Raw genomic sequence first — 19052 nt, 5'->3', positions numbered from 1 at the left:
TTGAATATAATTCTCATCAGAATGCAACACCTTTCTCACAGAAGGAATGATTTCACAGGAATTGTGTTTTGCTTTCCAGGAGGGCTCCCTCTGCAAGTGTAAAGTCACCTGCAGAAGTTTTCAGCTGATGTCCTTTGAAGCTATATCTGCCTTTGAAAATAATGACACTTAGAGATGCCACAGAAGTCTCTCCAATATTGACTTTTCTGTGCTGTTTACAAGGCTGTGAAAGCAGGGACGTGTAGCTTTCTATATAAGCTCACACAGCTGTGTAGAGTTAAGGGCCAAGCCGAGCGGGTATGGAGGCATTAATCAAGAGAGGAAATTTAAAGGAATGCTGCATGTTTATCACATTTTTAATTGTCCCAATGTACATTGGATTGCAAGTTGATGCTTTTTTTTTTTTTTTGGTTACCTGTAGTTAGAATTCATGAAAGTATCTGTCATGGTCTTTTCCAAGACAAACCCAAGAATGTACAGCTTTGTGTATGGTTTTTCCAAGTTTTTGTATGTATTTGTATTTTGACAACTACGATGTTTTTATTTTTCCACCTTTTGGGTGGCCAATCTTTTACGATTTTCACTTCTTACCTGCACAAGCCTTCACACATGAAGATACTCGAGGCTTCTTGTGTTTCATGTACTTTGGAAATACGACTCACTATAAATAAACCAATAACTGCTACATCTTGATAACCTCAATTAGCATAGCAAACCCATTTTACCTATGGCTAAATGTATGCATATATCTAAACTTGAAATGTAGGAATCATAACCATTTAAGTAAAATTGACATAATTGCTACAGTTTCAAAAAAATGTAATGACACATAATTGAGCCTGAATCTAATGAATTGACTAGAATTTGTGTAGAGCAATGTCCTCATGCTACACCTTTGCTCTGTGAGTAGCTTTGTTTCTTTGTGTCTAGATTAAGCAAGGGTTTGAAGGTTTGAACTCACGTTTTTCTAAATTCTTTTTATGTTTCCATTAACTGCATTGTCTAATCTTGAAAAAACTAGTTTTATATTCCCAGTCTTCACGCCATAACAGTTTACCTCATTTCAAAAACATAAGTCGTCGCTGCTGACAGTCTCTCAATGTGTAAAAGTACTCAAAAAGTGTTTGTGTAGTGGAAACTTCTAGGCAAAGATAACTTTTGGAAATACTACTTGAGCCTAAAGCTTAATTTAAAAATCTTTGAATGAATTGATATGGGTGATCATGAAGGAGGCCAGGGAAGTGTTCATGAGGGAAGGAGATTGATAGAGTGGAGACTGAGGAGGAATAAGAACACAGTAATCTTTTACATGTTTTTTTTGCAGTTGATTTGTAGAATATTATATTCACTTGCAAATAAATTATTACTTTATATAGTAAGAGGATCTGCAAAACTCAGAGCCTGATGTATTCTGTTGTTAAAATCTCAGCCAATCATTTTTAAAAACCATTTAATGTGTTCCTTGTGTCTCAGGTTCCCAGTCCGAGCCCCCGTCGTGCAGCGCCAGTTCCATCACTTGCCCTTCTGCCTGCACCTGCAGCAACAATGTCGTGGATTGTCGGGGAAGGGGCTTAACAGAGATCCCAGCCAACCTCCCAGAGGACATTTGGGAAATGTAAGTGCCAGTCTAATGCACAAATCTTTTCCACGTCTCTCCATTTTTTATTCCATCATGGCCCCCTGCGTGGAAGAAAGGCAGGTGTTTTAAAAACTGTTCTAGGTAGTTATCAGGTGTATTGTAGTTGTCCTCTTTGATTTGTTCTTGTGCTCTAAGGGCTCAAACCATTTTTAAATGTAAATTAAGATAGTTTGGTACTGCCCTACCTGAAAGCAAGATAAAGTTCCTGGTGCCTTAAGTTCAGATTGTGTTTACATTTCACAAATGGAATTGCAGTTCTGCACTCAGTAAATGAAAATACACAATCCTCTTTTATTTCTAGTCAGTGATTTCCCCATGAGATGGAGGGACATCTTTTTACCTTGGCAGGATGCATTTATAATGAATCAGAACATCAGAATTGTCCCTGCTGATTTTACCTTCTGTTTCTTGCCTTCCACATTGTTATTTCCAATTCTTTAACAGTTTTGTGACTTGTGTTGTGAAATCAGATGCTGGTTTTACAGACTTGTTTGCCTTTACTACCTTTAGGAATTGTAACCATCTATTTCTGTGTCCATGACTTCATATTACTGTGGTCCTGAAATACTGTTACATTAAACCATTTTGCTTGTGGTTAGTCCACAGGGAATGCAGATCAATTCTTTTCCTATTTAGGTTCTTGTCATACAGCGTTTTCTGACATCCAGCCAGCTTTTGCAGCCTACACAACATAAATTCAAATATTTGTATGGTCACTGGACTCATCCAGCTTCTTTTTGCTGTACAAATACTGGTACACAGCAAAATTTACTATGATAAAGCATAAATTCATAAGATCATTGAATGTTTGGACTGGAAGCAATACTAAAGACCATTTGATGCCTTAGGTTTTAGCTTTTATATTTTTCAGATCCTGTACTGCCTAGTATGTAACTCTGAAACTTCATATAGCCTGTCAGCTACTGTTCTCACATTTTGGTTAGACATAACAAACCCTCTCTGGGCCTGAACTCAAGGACACCTTGTTGTCCCAGGCCCTGAAATAGGTAAACTGAGCCTCTGGACAGGGGGAGCAAACTTGGGGTAATGGCATAATTACCTGAAATTATCACTGGAGAATTAACCCTGATATGCAAATGGACCAAACTTATAAAAGTGTGAAAAACCCGTGACCCAGCATCCATCTTGGGTGGAGCCCCTTGGGAGCTTCTGACTGCCCAAGGTGTTCCTATTGAAGGCACTCAATAAATACCTACTTTTATTCTCTTAATCTTGTCCAGCTTCTGTTTTCAGGTAGCCATTCCAAGGCATCACATCTACCATGGACAGGGACATCTTCCACTAGAGCAGGGTGCTCCAAATCCCATCCAGCCTGTCCTTCGACACTTCTAGGGAAGAGGCAGCCACAGCTTCTCTAGGCAACCTATGCCAAGGCCTTCCCACCTTCACAGGGAGGAATTTCTTCCCAAAAGCCCATGTAAACCTACCCTCTGTCACTTTCAAGCCATTCCCACTTGTCCTGTCACTCCATGCCCTTGTCCAAAGTCCCTCTCCAGCTCTCCTGGAGCCCCTTTAGGCACTGGAAGGGACTTTAAGGTTTTCCCAGAGCCTTCTCTTCTCCAGGCTGAACAGCCCCAGCTCTCGCAGCCTTTCTCCATAGCAGAGGTGTTTCAGCCTCTTATTGTCTCTGTGCCTCCTTTGGACTCACTCCAGCAGGTCCATGTCCTTCTTATGCCCTGGGCCCCAGAGCTGGACATGGCACTCCCAGCAGGGTCCCACAAGAGTGGACCAGAGGGATGGAATCACCTCCTTCACCCTACTGGTCCCACTGCTTTTGGTGCAGCCCAGGACACAGCGGCTTTCTGAGCTGCAAACACACACTGCCAGGTCATGTTGAGCTCCTTGTTAGCCAATTCTCCAAAGTCTTCCTTCTTCAGGACTGCTCCCAGTCAATGCTCTGCCCAGCCTGGGTTTGTGCTTGGGATTGCCCTGGCCCAGCTGCAGGACCTTGCACTTGGCTGTGCTGAACTCCATGAGGTTTTCAGGACCCACCTCTCCAGCCTGTCAGGGTCCCCTGGATGGCAGCCCTTCCCTCCAGCGTGCCGACCACAACACCCAGTTTGCCAACTTGGTGGTGTTGGGAAACCTGCTGAGGGTGCACTCAATCCCGCTGTCCGTGTCGCCAGCAAAGATGTTAAACAGCTCTGGTCCCAATACCAACCCCAAGGGACGTGGAATTCAACTAGTTCTTGTATTTCCCCCTAACTCTGTATTTTCTTGTAAGCCAAATTGTTCTGGTAAGAACCCTTGACTGACAAGGGTTTCTACAAAAATGAAACACGCAGCTGTTGCTCTAACACAGTTATTAAAGGTGGCCTACATTTCACTCTTGTTTCAGTATTAATTAAAGATCTTTTATTCAACCTTCCTACCTTTCTTCATTAGCATGGGTAGGCAGAACCTTCTCTGACAAAGCTGCCAACAAGTCCTAAAACTCTTTTGTTGATAAAAACCCATCACAAAACAGGTAACTCACTTGTCATGGGACATAAAACAAGCATCATATGATGCTAATTTTCCCTCTGCCACATATGACTTAGAAGTCTGTTGTGTTACTCTATTACTCCTCGAGGTGAAGGACTTCATTGCAAGAATGTTTGCTATTAAATAAGCAATTTAGGAAAGCTAGAAATCTGTATCCTAGACTTGCTTTTTAATAATTTCATAAAATAGGTAGAAAGAATGTAGAGAATGCAATTCATTTTTTATAAAGCTTCTTGTTCAGTTGGGAGCTGACAGCAGCAGCCAAATTGACTGAGGAAAAATGAGTTATGAGAAATTGAAGCTGAGGAATACAAACTGTGTGCTGAGTGTTATAAAAGATTCTCTGCTTACAAAGTGGTTCTGTTTTGCTTTTCAGAGGAGAAATGAACAGTTTGTGTCATAGAGAAACACATGAGAATAAGCACAGAAAAGTTTTGTGGGTGAAAACAAAAGTCATTAAGCACCTGGAGGCATTTACTGAAAAGAAATACCGAAATTAATATTATGTGGTGGTTTGCTGGTAAATGAACAAAACAGTCATTCCACTACACTGGATCAGCATCTACAGTAAAAGGAGAGGTTGCAGTTATTTAGAAGGGGTAAGAGAAGATGCATGCAAGGTAAATAGCGAGCAGCATGTGAGTGCAGAACGGGCTTGATGTTGGAGAGATGTAGGGAAGGAGGGACGACCAACAGACTAAGAGGAGACAAAGTCTCCAAAGAATTTCTTTTCTGCTGAAACTTGACCACAACCTTGCAGCCAGCACCTGCCAAACTGAATGACAGCTCAGCCCACAGGCCCAGCAAAGCCAGGGGATAGAAGAGACCTACTGCCAGCTTCTGGGAGCCTGGGAGGGTGTTGTGACAAACACGTGTGCCGCGACAGCAGCTTTCACTCAGCCCAGGGATTGGGCTGCTCTTGGCTCAGGACATGGGCTGGGTAGATGCTTTCTCAGTCATCAGTGACTGGCTGATTCATGCCAGGGAGAGGACAGCTTTCCTGCATGTGTGGATGTGGGCACTGGGGTAAGGGCACTGCCAGCCCTGGCTGTAGTGTTTCAAACTGTATTTGCTTCAACGCCCTGCCTGCCATGTTTGTTTGATGCCTCCCAGTCATGGACAGGCATCAGTAAGTCCCTATTAATCTATTCCCACCTCACAACACTCTTCCTCAGCCCCTTCTTTAGAATGACGTTTTCATGCTGTTTGTTTATCTCAAACTGATGTACTCATTTTTTATTTATCACTGCAAGCAAGGCTGTATTTTAGGATATGAATTCTGGGCAGCTCTTGCCTGAGAATTTTGTACACCTTAAAACAGTAGTGCAGGGACTACCACTTCTGCCTTTGTGTTTGATAACAGTTGGTGCAAGACTTTCCTGAGTGAAAGCAGGGCACAGCCCCCCAAAGGCAGGACACAGCCCCCCTCCTGCTGCCAGAGAGTGCTTATGCCTGGAGGCAGATGCTGGAGCAGCAACCACTGGCACTGGGTGCTGCTTCTCTGAAGGATCTTCAGATTGCTTAAAAGAAGGAATTAATTATTTGCTAAAGCTGGAGGCTGGATTGTGGTTGGGACAGATGCTTGAGAGAATGTAAACTAGCTGGGCCCAGTACAGAAACTGATGGGAAAAGAAGGCTGAACTCAAATGAGAAAACAACCAAACATGAGGATAAGAATTGGGAACAAAGGAAATTGAGACAGGGTGAGCAAAGTGCTGAGAAAGAGTCTGAGAAAGTCAGGAATATTTGCTGATAAGGCCTGAGATTGGTGGCAGTGAGCCTGGGACACCAGCTGTGCAGGGTGGGCTGCAGGGATGTGGCAAGAGGGCTGGGACACTGGGGCTGGGCAGGCTGTGGGGGCAGAACAGAGGGTAAAGGTGGAGCCAAGGAGTCCCTTCCCACCAGGAAGCACAGGTATCTTGGAGAGCCTTCCTGCCTCCTTACCACGTACTTGGGAAACACAAGAACAATTTGTGTGTCTGTCCCTGTGTGTTAGGGACTATCTAGGCACAGATTGACTATTAACCTACACAGGGAGCTCCTGTTTTCACTGCTGCAATTCCAGTTAGAGAGCACTATAGGGGTCTGGGACTCATACTTCTGTTACACTTGAGTTTCCTTGTGATGGAATTAATTATTTTAGCTTTTGGGTTTGCATCCACTAAATTAAACATATTATTTTTTCTAAAGTAAAAAAAAATAAATTAGAAAATGCCAAAGTTAATGTTTGTAGCTGCAGTCGTCATTCAAAGCTTTTGTATATATTTGTTGTGGTTTTCACTTTAACAACAGCACAGTCTCATGCTGTTGTTGAAAGCTTGGATTCATTTCTTGTTGTCTAGGGATGCATCAGGGATGTGTAGGGAGGGAGCCTGGGTATATAGGGTCTGTTCACTTGTTGCAGAAACAGGAAAATTGTAAGATGGGGACTGTGGGGAAGATAATCTCATGAATGCTGTTGAGAGAATTGGGTTGTGTCTCTTCTTGCCAGTGGTTTTATTAATTGATTCTGGGCAAGTGACTTGCGCAAACTTTTCATGGGTGGTCACTAGTGATGTAATCTTGGGTTCTGGCTGAGTCAGCTGAGACATTCAGAAGTGTTGAGGACTCACAGCTGCAGCAAAAGTCAACAGGCGCTGTGCTTTGAACACTTTGTGCTGTGCAGCGCTGATTACTCTGAAAAGCCAGCTCTCAGTCCTCTGCAGACTTATAAATCAAACTCCAGAATGTAAAACATATCCTTAAATCTTGAAACAGATCTGAGATCTTTTCACATCAAGTTTGCTTCACCACTGTTATTTAACCTGTCCCATACTCTCTGTCTGGTGAGATAAAGAGAAATATAATTGAATGAGCCAAGAGTAAAGCTGGGTAGGATGTACCTGAATCAGAAACGAGGGCCATTTCTTTAAATGCTGATGCAATTGCTCCAGACAGTAAAATGCCATTCCCTCAAGGCTAAGTGCAGCTTAGGCACCCATGTCTGCTGAGATAATACCCACAGCTTTGTCTGACAGCTGAGCGGAGCAAACTGGGATGGCAGCCTTTCCGCCAGCATCTAGGCTTGGCTTAAGGTCAGTTTTAGTCACTTGCTCTGCATGGGTTTAGTTTACCATTCTCACAGTTGGTAGCTGAATAGCTGATATTTTTGTAGGTATGAGTAGTGAATGGTCTTGGTGCATAACTCCAACTCTCAGGAAAAATTCTAGAGTTCGAGCACAGGAAAAATGTAATGTTGGTTTTCTCATGGTTCTGGCAAAATGAAGACAAACCTAATTTTCTGCAAGATGATCACTTTGTAATGTAATGTTCTGTTTGTTCTACCTTTAATGAATGGTTTCCTGACAAATTTAAAGTCATGAGGGTACCACTGTGCTGGGCAGTGTTGCAGACCTGTAGGTAGACAAGTTTGCTGTGTTTTTTGTTTCAAGGATTGTCTCGGGAAGAAATTGCCTTCTCAGTTCTTCAATACCTCTAGGAATGTGTATTTCAGGACAGCAAGGACTTCAGCTGGGAATCTTTAGGAAGCTTTTGTGATTTGAAGAAGGTGATGAAAATTTCTGGGTGTTTGAGTTACTGGTACATTCCAAATGAATTTTCCTCCAATTAAAATAAAGTCAGAAAAGCTGTTATAGAAGGATTGAGCACTGGTAACTATTCATTATAATAAGAATAATTTTTCGTTGCATAAATTATAAATTAACTACACAACAGCATTTTCGTGTTTATTAACAATTTGAAGTTCTCAGTTTCATAAAGGCCAGAGGTTGTTCTCTTATCAAGAATATTAAGTGTGTAGAAACTGTAAGCTTCATGGATAAAGGAATGACAGTTTTTCTTTTAACACTGTTCTTCCTCCTGAAAGAAAATGATAATAATGTTCCCTGGCTTCCAGTAAATGCTGCAGCTGAAGCCAGCAGAGTATTTTTGAACACTGCAGTAAATGCTCCATAATTGCCTCTGGTGGCAAGTCCTCTGGCTGGGGAATCAGATTGGCTCCTGTAGTTGAATCATATAATATGATTTTCATTCAGTGCTGTAAATTGGCTCTGGACAGCTTCTCATGTCTAACCTGACTAACTGTTTTCTGGATCTCACTAGGCAAACTGTGTCATTCACTCTTACATTCCACAGTAGTTTAATTTGCCAGGCCAAAAATACGTAGAAAATTTTCTGTTGAGTTCAAGACACAACAATAATAAAGAAATAATAAATAAAATATTTTAGATTGATAGTTAGCAGAGAAAATATAAATATATGGAAAATTATAAGAATGAAGGTGTCTTCTCTGCTGAGACAAATTTAGGAAAATAGAAAGCTGCATTTCAGTTTTAGAAACAAGCAGTAACAGCAGGGAGTTTCTTCTGCAAGATCAAGGCAGATTTTTTTCCTACATCTTTACTTTTATTTCTGAGGTTGTGTAACTAATGTCATCCACAAGAACAAGAAGATGGGTTTGTTTTGATAAATCTAGTTTTCATACACATGGTAATTTTCATTTTGGCCACATCAATTTTTACCCTTTGCACTACTTTTTATAATTGGGAGATTTCTTTTAAAAAAAAACTTATGTACAGATTAATTTACTCTGGCAAGCTGTGTAGGAGTAAACTTAAAAGGTTTGAGGTTGTTTTGGTTTTTTGGTTTGAGTTTAGGTTTTTGGGGGGTTTACGCGTGTGTGTGTGTGTCTGTAGTCTCTTTTTCCCAGAGATATCACTTAGTCCAGTATAAACATAAATTAATAATTATTGATAAAAATGAACAGTATAACCAAAAAGGCATATATCTTTTATCTAATACAAACTTCACTGCAAAGTTCCTGTGTTGCCAAGCAAAGTGAAGACATTGCAATGTATAATCAGTATATGCATTCTTAAAGCTGATTGTGAAGGGGAAAAACAATCACAGAAAATAAAATAGCATAAAATCACAACTTTGACATAAAATATACTAATCAGATTTTTTACTGGATGAAATACTAATTGTCTTTTGGCTAACACGTGTTCTGTTTATTTTGCTTAAAATGATTGTGAAAAGAAGAAAGGATTTGAGGAATGCCTATTGTCAAATGACACAATCTGTTGAGAAAATATTTCAGGTGGCAGAGCTTCAACTACCAGAAAGCCACTTAGTTTTCCTGCTAATTTCTGGTGTTCTGCTTTTTTCTTGTCAGTATTTGGAAATATGCAGTAAAAACAGATGTTACAGAATGTACAGAGCTCTCAACAATGAATTAGATTAGAGATTAAAAAGATCTTCTTACCTTTTTTGTCAGTTTACTTCCATTTTCACTAACTCTAAAAGAGTAGTTTTGTTTTACAACTTGACAAATGTAATGCAAATCAACTTGAAATCCTCATTGTGAGAAAATGTGGGAAGTGATCAGGGCTGGAAGTTTCTTGAAGTAATTGGAAGCCGATAGAGGGTGGTCAGGAGTGACCTTCTTGAGCAATAATTAAATAGCAATGTGATGTATTTAGGGGTCAGTCTTTCTGCGACCTCACAGAGCTCCTCAGTGAGGCAAATATTCTCTGTCTGGCTTGTTAAAAACTATTCCTACAGGTTTATATTTATCAGATTGAACCATTGGTGAATGATTGCTTTCACACAGCTACTAGAGAAACTATCTTGTCTCCCTAATAAGACTTCAAGCTTCAGGAAAAAAAAACCAAAACCAACAACAAAAACCTGCAATCCCAAAACACCCCCCTAAAAAACAATTAAAAAAAAACAAACAGTGAAGAGTGCTCAGCAGCGGTTTAGGGTTGAGTGAAGCTCTGAGCAGATGCTGTGCTGTGGAAGTGAGTACCAGAACTTCATCCTCTATGCAGCACCCTGTGGGATGGTCTCTTTGGAGCCTTCTGAACTCCTTGGGTGTCACAAAAATCCAGGAGTGGGATCCATGTCTCTGCTCTTCACTGCACCACAGCATCTCAGAAACACCAACACTCATGAACTCGTGTGCTGATTGAACAGGGTATGGAATTACCAGCAGGGACCTGGAAATTGCCAAATCTCTTCAACTTAAGGGCTCTGTTTCCTGCATTTGTGTTCACAGCCACAGGCCTGCATAGTGGTAAAATTCTTCCTGCAAATCCTGATCCCAAGTCCACATGACCCAGCAAAGTCTGCTGAGATGGGAAATTACCTGTCTAGTCTATAAAAAGAGCAGGGAGGCATTATTTTGTATTCTACCCCCAAAAGAGCTTCTAATTAACCTTTAACATCCTCACAGGTAATGGCTCAGTGGAGCTCACCTGGAGACTCCGCTTTTACATCTGGGCACAACGCAGCAGCAGTCCCTGCAGTCATGGAATTGCAGTGGGAGGGAGCTCAGAGCTCAGGGGGGGCTGCACCGCCCTCCAAAGATAAAATAAGGAAAATATATGGATGAGAGTGGCAGGAACAGTGAGAGGTGATGAGAAGGGCCAAAAATTCCCACCACAAATGTGGAGTATCACAGTGGTAGATGGAGAAACTTTGAGGTTTGGCAGCACAATGCTGCATTCTGTGTTTATGTGGTTAGAGAGACATTGGTGTTTTGTCAAAGGATGTTTTGTGAAATATCAGTCTGCGGATTTCTCTGGTGTTTCCTGTTTGTCTGTACTGTATTTAATGCAAAATTAACGTGCTACAACAGAGGTGATGGATTCCTAATGTGACTGCCACCGCAAATTCAGTGGTTACCAGCTGATACTTGAGCAACTGCTCAGCTGCACAGTTGTGTCAGCTGAAACTGAATTCACTGTGGTGTGTCAGAAGATCCAATGTCACTAGCGCTGCTTTTAGAATAACGCCATGGTATCAGGGAGCATATCGAAACATCTGTTTTCATTCTGAAAGATGTCTTTTGGTGAGCAGAATTATCTGTGTATCTTCCTAGGTAGATTTATGTTGACAAGTCCCTTCATTGTTGATAGGATTTTGTCTCTTGAAGATCTGCCCTCAGGTGAGTTGTTAAGAAGCAGGCCTGTCTATAGAACTACAGCAGGAGCTCGACTGCTAGACCCTGAAAATAAGCACCAAAGGGAACACAAAGGGAAACTCCAGTTATCACCTTATATCAATACAGGGGGATGGTTTACTGGCTCTCAGCTCTCCATTTCCTTAGGCTGACTCCATAAGAGGGACTTATAATGCCTATTACTAATTTTATTTGGAAGTCATTCAGGTGCTGTGATGAAAGGCAGCAGTATGAAAGTCTTGGAGGACCATATGTGTTCAGGGCTTTTATAGTGGTGGTAGTGTGGCTGGGGTGGAGGTTGAAGGCTGTCACTGTTAAAACCAGCAGTAAGCACAGACTTCTACAGTCCTCAGTGTCCTGCCATCCCAAAGCACTTTGTTTTCTACCTGAGGACTGAGGAGTGAGAGACACAAAAAGCTGTTTTCTGGGATATAGGTCCATGAGCACTTTCTGAAGCAGCAGGACTGCAGGGTTTGGCCTTGCACTGTGGCTGTTGAGTGTTTCGCTGCTGAATGAGCTGCAGGCCCTGACTGTGTGACTGCAGGGCAGCATTCCTCCCTTCCCCAGCCAGGGCACCTCCTATCCGGGGCTGGCTTTGGGTAAATACCTTGGTGCAGCTACCCAAACCTGTTGTGCGTGGTAGGAATAAAGCTTGTGTTTCAGATGAAGAGGCAAGAAAGGTGTCAGGGCAGGGATCAGCTTTAGCTCATATCTGTAGTGAGAAGACCAGATTTTAAGTATGATTTATTCACTTTGAAAACTGAAAATATACCTGAGGCCAAAATGCATGATAAGATATCAGAGCCCAAAATGTGAGATGAATGTACAATAAAATGTAAAATAATGCAAAAAATGAGATAAAATAATATGTAAAATATGATGAGAAATACATAAAATAAAATAATGGTCCAAGTAGGTTTTTATAATCCAGTTGTTCTCAGTCCCTGGATTGATTGTTATGTGCCCTAGAAATTTCCTCCTTCCTAATACAAACAGTTCTCCCCAGCCCCAGGTTTTGTCACCGTGGTGGATGCAAATGCTCCTTCTTTCCCCCACATAGTCCTTAACCAGTTCCCTGCTTATAGAGCAGGAGGAAAAGAAGGGTTTTGCCCTTCCCACCACCCTACACACAGGCTGAGTGTGTCCTGCCAGGCATGAGTGTGCCACAGGTTTGTGATGCTCTGCTCTGCTCTGCTCACACATTCGCTCTCTTGGAGGTGATTTTGCTTCTTGGGGGTTTGGTTCCTGGCAGCCTGAGCAATGCCAGCCCAGCAGAGCCCCCGACCCAGGGAGCAATCTGGCTCATCCACTCGCTCTCTGTGTGCCAGCAGGAGAGTCTCTGCCTGCCCCGTGCAGGGGGACGTTTGTGACACGGCTCAGGCAGGAGCTCGTGGCACTGTTAATAGAGCATGGCTGTCTCATTTGTAGGCTCTATTCATCTGACAGCTGAGAATTATCAGTACTGATGCTTCACTCCCTCTCTTTTTCTCCAAGGTAGTGATTTGTCTATGTTATGGGTAGGTAAGCTTGACAAAACACTGCACATTAGCAGCTGAGACAGTGTTTGAAATGGGAAAATTGCTAGCAAACTGCTCCATTAGAGACCCAAATAACAAATTCTTTCTTTCCCTCAATGAAAGGAAGATAGTTAAGGCCCAAATTAATACGTCTGTCTCCCCAACTCTGAAGGGGGAATCACTCTTCAAGATGAATGGCTTCATCACTCCTGAGTGTGAGCTGGCTCTGCTAAGTCCCTGTTAAGCAGAGTTTTTTATCCTTTGTGTTTTGCTATCCTGGGTGTGAGCAATACAGGCGCCACAGGAGGAAGTGATGAAAAGATTTGCACCTCAGTGAACTTTGAGATGGATTAGCACAGGAATCTAAGTGCTTATTCTTCACCCCGGGATAGTTTTTCATCTTTACCTGCATGGTTTCCCCGTGTTTGTTTTGTTATGGTTTTTTTTTCTCTGATATGTTTACTTTTTGCTCTCATTGCTGCAAAGTCGTTTAAAAGAAGTGGGAAGAAGGAGGACTTTATCCTGCCTAGCATCATGTTATTACAAGAAAAAGTGGATCTGAATCCACTGGGCCCTCATACTTTCCAATCTCTGATGATATATTAGAGAAGAGAAAGGAAATTGTTCCTGTCCTTTGATGTTGTTGTCAAAGCCTCTAAAATAAAGCTCGGAGAGGCAGACAGAGCATTGCTGTGTGTCAGGAGGGGGGAGATGTGCACTCAGCTGGCAGCAGGCGACATGGCATGACCGCACGGGGAACAAAGGAGGAACAAAAGCCACTGGGAGTTTGAACATGGCCAATTCATTTTATCAGTTTTGTGAATTCCACTTGGTGAGTCTCTTAAATAGATCTGAATATGAAATACCACAGGAGAATCGAGAAAAATTTTGTTGAGTTGTAAGAAACCTTAAATGGGAGGGGGCATAGTAGTTTAAATTATCAAAATTTAGCCTTTTAGCACTGTGTGCCTTGTACAGATTTCTCAAATGTATTGTAAAATTATTTTATAGTATAATCTGGTAATACCCTCAAAAAAATGAAATCCCAGATGTTGCTTTGCACTAGCACAGATGGTTATAGTGTATGACAGCACTCCATAGTACAGGGATAGACCATAAAAACACAATTTTCCAAAGGTTGTGTTCTAGGTAACCCAGGTAATCTTCTCTGAAATAAAATGTGGCTGTACATTTTACACTTTTTCACTTTTTGGAGGAAAAAATGACAACATTAGGGAAGAGTACTGGTTTTGACTTTATTTCAAAGATGGCGCCTCTAGAGCACTTTCCCATTATATGGTTTCTAATTAAGCCTTCATCACCCTCAAATTGCCAACACCCCTTCTGGCAGAACCTAGAGTTTCTTGAGATTTTTAATCCTCTGCTGTATTTGACTTGTCATGTATAGGCTAAGATGAGGTGAAAGAGTGAAGTATTAATACAAACAATGTGTTTTCTGTTATTTTACTTGTGTAACTGCATTGTGTTTTTCAGGCTATGTCTGCCGTTCTATAACATGCATTTATGTAAAAAGTAAATAGAAGTTGGATTAGTCCCTCATTCTGGTAAAGCACAGGCTTAGTTAATGCAGCACTGGCCTTCCTGCTCTGTTTTGTGCCCAAGCTGGAGCCCACCTGCAAACACACCCTAAGAGAGCCCGTGGTGCTCCTGTGGTACCATCTGCAAGGTGGAGTGCACTGAGCAGAACGTGTTGTGTGCAGTCCTTAGTCCTTCATTTGCAAAGGGCTTCATGGAAGAAAAAATTGTCAGGCGCTACGGTGAAAATACAGCAGCAGATGACAAGAGCCTTGTCCATCTATTTCTGTGCAGGCCATTTGCTCCAGATTTTGTAGGAGAGGGTGAAGAGTTCACTAGGTAGCTTCAGAAGGCAACTCTCTAATAACTCCTGTTTCAGTCTTCCTCTCCATTTTTTCTAGAAATGTACTTTTTTTTTAGTTTTATTTTTTATTACTTGGGACCTGTGGCTATTCTAGTTTTGGACTTGTTTTTCACCCTATAAGGGTAGAAAATTCTGTGTGTATTTCCACCCTTGAGTCACTAAAATTGCCTCGGAATTTTGCTTGTAAAAAGCAACACGTCGTCCCCCCCGCCACCCCACATCCCACCCCACATCCCTGTATTTGGGTTTCCCTGTAAGGACTGCTGTGCTACCCCGGTGTGCAGGATGGGTGGACTCCCAGTTTCCATCCCCAGGGCCAGGGAATCAGGCAGGCATGACCCTCTTTTGTTCCTAGAAGTGTCTGCACAGAAACACTTGGGAGGAGTTAAACACCCGACTGGCAAGCTGACAAAAAGCCTTTATGGGAAGAGTGTGTGCTGCTAATTCTGGTGACAAACACCCAACAATAGTGGCGTGCTGGAGCTCACAGCAATTTGCATTTCACTGTGGACTTGCCAGAAATGAAGCGTGTTATATTTAGACCAACTGGAAGGGAAATCTCAGACACTAATTCAAATCACAAAACAAGGAATAGAATTAACTCTGATCACAACCTTTAAAAAATAGACGGCTACAGAAATAAAAGAGGGCGAGCACATTGGCTGTATAAGTTGACTGAGCAAATATCAAAATATTTGTACTTAAATAGCTTCTTAGAGTATAAATGAACTGGCAAATTATCTTATTTTCAAGGGGATTTTTTTCTTTTGTTTATGAAAGCACAGATCACCAGAGGGATAGAGAGCTTGCACGTTTGCTCTCTACTATTCCCTAGTACTTTACAAACCTTGATTTACTTCTCCCTTCTCCCATTTCATTTTATCATCATTCCTGGTTCTAAATTTTTTTTCCTCCCCTCTGCATTGCTGCAGCAACTTGGAATGACTAGAGTGCATCATTCCATCATTCCAATATGTTTTTGTATTTCAATTCTAAGCCATTTTCAACCACAGATTTTTTACTATTTAAACTGTTGCTTTTTATGACACTTTGGGGAAAAAAATGCACAACGTTTCAATAATAACTAAGAGCAAGGTAAAACCACATTTTGGTCTCAGTCCCAACTCAGTAGAAGTTTAGCTCCACCATGGTCAGTGGAATTTGTTGTTTGAGGATCCACTTTTACATTTCTAATTGAGACAAACATTTAGAGTTCATCTGAGGAGAAGCCATTCCTCATAGCAGGAATTCAGGGAACTTGCTGACAAATACTCAAAAGTACTACTGGGAAGGAACAGAAATTAATCTCAGTGGTTACTGTGTGCAGTATGTTAAAGCTGCTTACATTTTATGCTAGTGATACACGCATTTATGGTACTTCATAAAGAATACTTCTTTCAAGCCAAATCTTGGAAATAAAACCAGCAGCATTTTCATGTAGTCTGGACCATATTTTAGAAAAACTTCAGTATTTGGTAGTTGGAATAGGAAGATGCAGGGTTTTTTTTTTTACTGTTTTAACATAAAATACTCCCCACCCTCTTAAAAATCTGAATTCATCTTGCAGAGAATTCACTTTGGTTTTTAGCATGTTCCCACAGGTCTGAACTGGTCTGATTTTATTATTAATCTGCTTACTAAGCTGTCACAGCCTAGACTAACTTTCAGTTTAGATAGCTACATTCTATTTACAACGGCTGGTCAGGGAAAGCATCTGTATTTTCTATTTTCTACCTTAACTTTAAAATATGCCTACTATTCTGTATTAATTCCATGAGCCTTAAAAGTGCAATTTCCTTAGCTTGTGGCATTTTTTCTATACCAATTTAGTGCAACCAAAGAGATTATTTCATTTTTCTAAGTCGTTTTCTCGGTATTTTCTCTATTTAGTGGACTTCAAAATAAAAACATGTTTTGCATAAAACCCTGTAAAATTGCTTTATATTTATATAAAATGTGCTGTCGTATTTAATGTGATTCCTGTCCTGTAGCTGCGTAGTTAACATGTATATTGCTTTGTTTGTTTTCAGACGTTTGGAACAAAACCTCATCAAAATCATTCCCCCTGGAGCTTTCACCCAGTACAAGAAGCTTAAGAGAATGTAAGTTTTAATAAGACCAACATGCAAGAGCAATCATGAATCTTCTCGCTTCAAGTTCAATATCTTCATTTTAGAAACATATCGGCAATTCTGTGTTGAAATCACTGGGGATTGCATAAATCATCTCTTCAGAGAGTGAGCAACAATGGAATTTGGTTCAGGATGCCTAACAGTGCATGAAATCCTTAATAATGCTTAATTTCACTTCCTATTATAAACGATGTGATTTAATTAGTTGTTAGTCTGTTCAAACTTCAAATCTGCTTCTTCAGAAAAGATTTGAAGTTCTGTTTTTTTTTCTCATCCGTTCTGGTGCCTGTTTGCAGCACGTCAGGGTGGCTGACCCCAGTTATAGCAGGAGTGACATTCTTGCAGAGCAGTGAGGATTTTTTTGTAGTGCCTTTGATGTCCTGATGTTGAAATGGTTTGACTGTTTAGAGGAAAACAAAGAAACCTGCTGGAGCTTGTTTTCTCTGTTGCTTGATCACCAGTAGATACCCAGATAATTCTTTCTTTTATTACCCCTTGTGTTTTCGCTTTGGATTTAAAAAAAAAAAAATCCTGATGTGTAGCAGTGCTGTCATGCAGATAACATGGGGCCTTCCCCCAGTCAGGTTTTTCTTTCATTTTTGAGTGATGTATGAGAGATGATGTGGCAGTTGCACAATGACACAACGGTAAACCAGGTTACCCCTACTTCAGCACAGTATGGAGATAATTGACATTGCCACCAGAGCAGTAACTTCCAGAAGTCATTCAGACTTTGTAGCTCAGTGCTAATGCTGATGAAAAAGTGTCTTTGCAGGTCTTCTCTGATATGAACAACACTGGAATTAAGACGCTGTCAGCTCATTTCACAGAAGACACTGGATTATCAGATAGCTGATGCTTTGGGAAACTGAAATGAGCTTTCACCATACCATTGGTTTTAGGGCAAAATTGCTGTGTTTTCCAGTCCAAACTTAGCAAACTTCCTAGAGCTGAAGAGCTGTAAATATGGATCTTAATATTTAACAGGTCAAATCATCAATCTTAGATGGTCTCTATTCTTCTGTCTCACTTTCAATATAGCTGTATGTATTTTTAAAGAAGTACTGTATTGGATAGTAAGACGGTAATTTCAGTGAATAATGATGGATCCCTTTTCAGTGACCTAACTTGTAACTTTTTTATTATTAAATTCTAAGGTGTGACTAATTTTAGATTTTTGCAATGTTTTACTGTCTTTTCATTTTTCATTGATTGGCAAACCCTAGTTTTATGGGAGTTGACCAAAAAAAAAGTTCTTTAATGGGACTAGCTGCCCAATCCAATGTAGCACTTCCTATGTGAAATGATTAATGCTAGAATTTCACAGCAGAATTCCATTAGCAAGTTGTGTTAACAGCTTTTTGGGCTATAATTGGCATACTCATTGAGATCTGAACTCATAATTAGATAATAAGTTATTGTGCCAGATGATCTGTGCCAAAGCTTAGTTAATGCGACGGGATCCTGTGGGAGAACTTGGGACAGGTATTTGGGCTGCAGAATGTCCCATAACAAACATGTTTTGCCATTTGTTTATCCACCTGTCTCCTTGTTAAAGGTTTGTTCTGAGGCTCTGAATTGAGCAACAGTTCTGTTACACATAGTTTCATTGAGGACATTTGTTTCAGTATTTAAAGAGATTATTGACACCATCTTTTCAAGATTTGTTAACACAAAAATGTACTTTGGTGAAAAGATTATCTCTTAAAACAAAAGAATCATCCATCCTTTCCTTTAGAGGAAGGATATGTTCAATATCACCGAAGTTGTTGGCCTTTCTTCATTTATGTCACTTTGATTTCAATGAGCAGTGCCATAGCAGGAAGATTGTCAATCCAATTAATGGAGGCCCTATTGGGGGTACAAATGAAGAACATTTATATAATTGTTGTTATTATTGCTATTAACTACTATAATAATATTTTTATATCATTCAGAGGATAGTATTAGCATAACCCTGTAAATGGTATTGTATTTTTCTCTTTCTGGTGAATAAATATGTAAGATAGTGATAATAGTCCTCATTTGCAACTCTGTACTCTCTGTATTTTGATTTTTTACTGAGCATTTCCTGCAAGATAATGAAGTTTCTTTTCCTTAACTAATTGGATAACTGAGATTAATTATTAAATTAGGTCCACTTGTCCAATATAATCTTGATATGACTTGATATTATTAGATCAAGATGATAGCAGAAAATGTATATTAATTCAAGTGTTATACTTGCATATAGCTGAAGTTTGCTGTTTAGAATGTCTCTTCAACAACTTCCAGGACGGGAGAGTTATTTTGGTGATTGAGTTTTAGTAAAGGAGCTGAAATCTATTTTGTCTTGAACTTAATCGTAATTGCCCACATCTCCTGTCTTTGCTCTTCTGAGGCTTTTAACTAACAA

At 40.6% G+C, this 19052-nt stretch overlaps 1 protein-coding gene across 3 annotated transcripts in view; it reads left to right on the top strand.

Annotated features, from left to right (window-relative positions):
• The window catches only part of SLIT3 (slit guidance ligand 3), a 469203-nt gene that overhangs the window by 300686 nt on the left and 149465 nt on the right, over nucleotides 1–19052 (top strand). For all 3 annotated transcript variants that reach the window (XM_032124874.1, XM_032124875.1, XM_032124873.1), the window contains 2 exons: nucleotides 1474–1615; nucleotides 16556–16627. In XM_032124874.1, the coding sequence (XP_031980765.1) occupies nucleotides 1474–1615; nucleotides 16556–16627 (214 nt within the window). The remainder of the gene's footprint in view (nucleotides 1–1473; nucleotides 1616–16555; nucleotides 16628–19052) is intronic.

Source organism: Corvus moneduloides, chromosome 15 (assembly GCF_009650955.1).
Source record: "Corvus moneduloides isolate bCorMon1 chromosome 15, bCorMon1.pri, whole genome shotgun sequence".
NCBI classification, from domain to species: domain Eukaryota; kingdom Metazoa; phylum Chordata; class Aves; order Passeriformes; family Corvidae; genus Corvus; species Corvus moneduloides.
The sequence above is the reverse complement of the archived record's forward strand: the minus strand, read 5'-3'. Positions and strand labels throughout refer to the sequence as shown.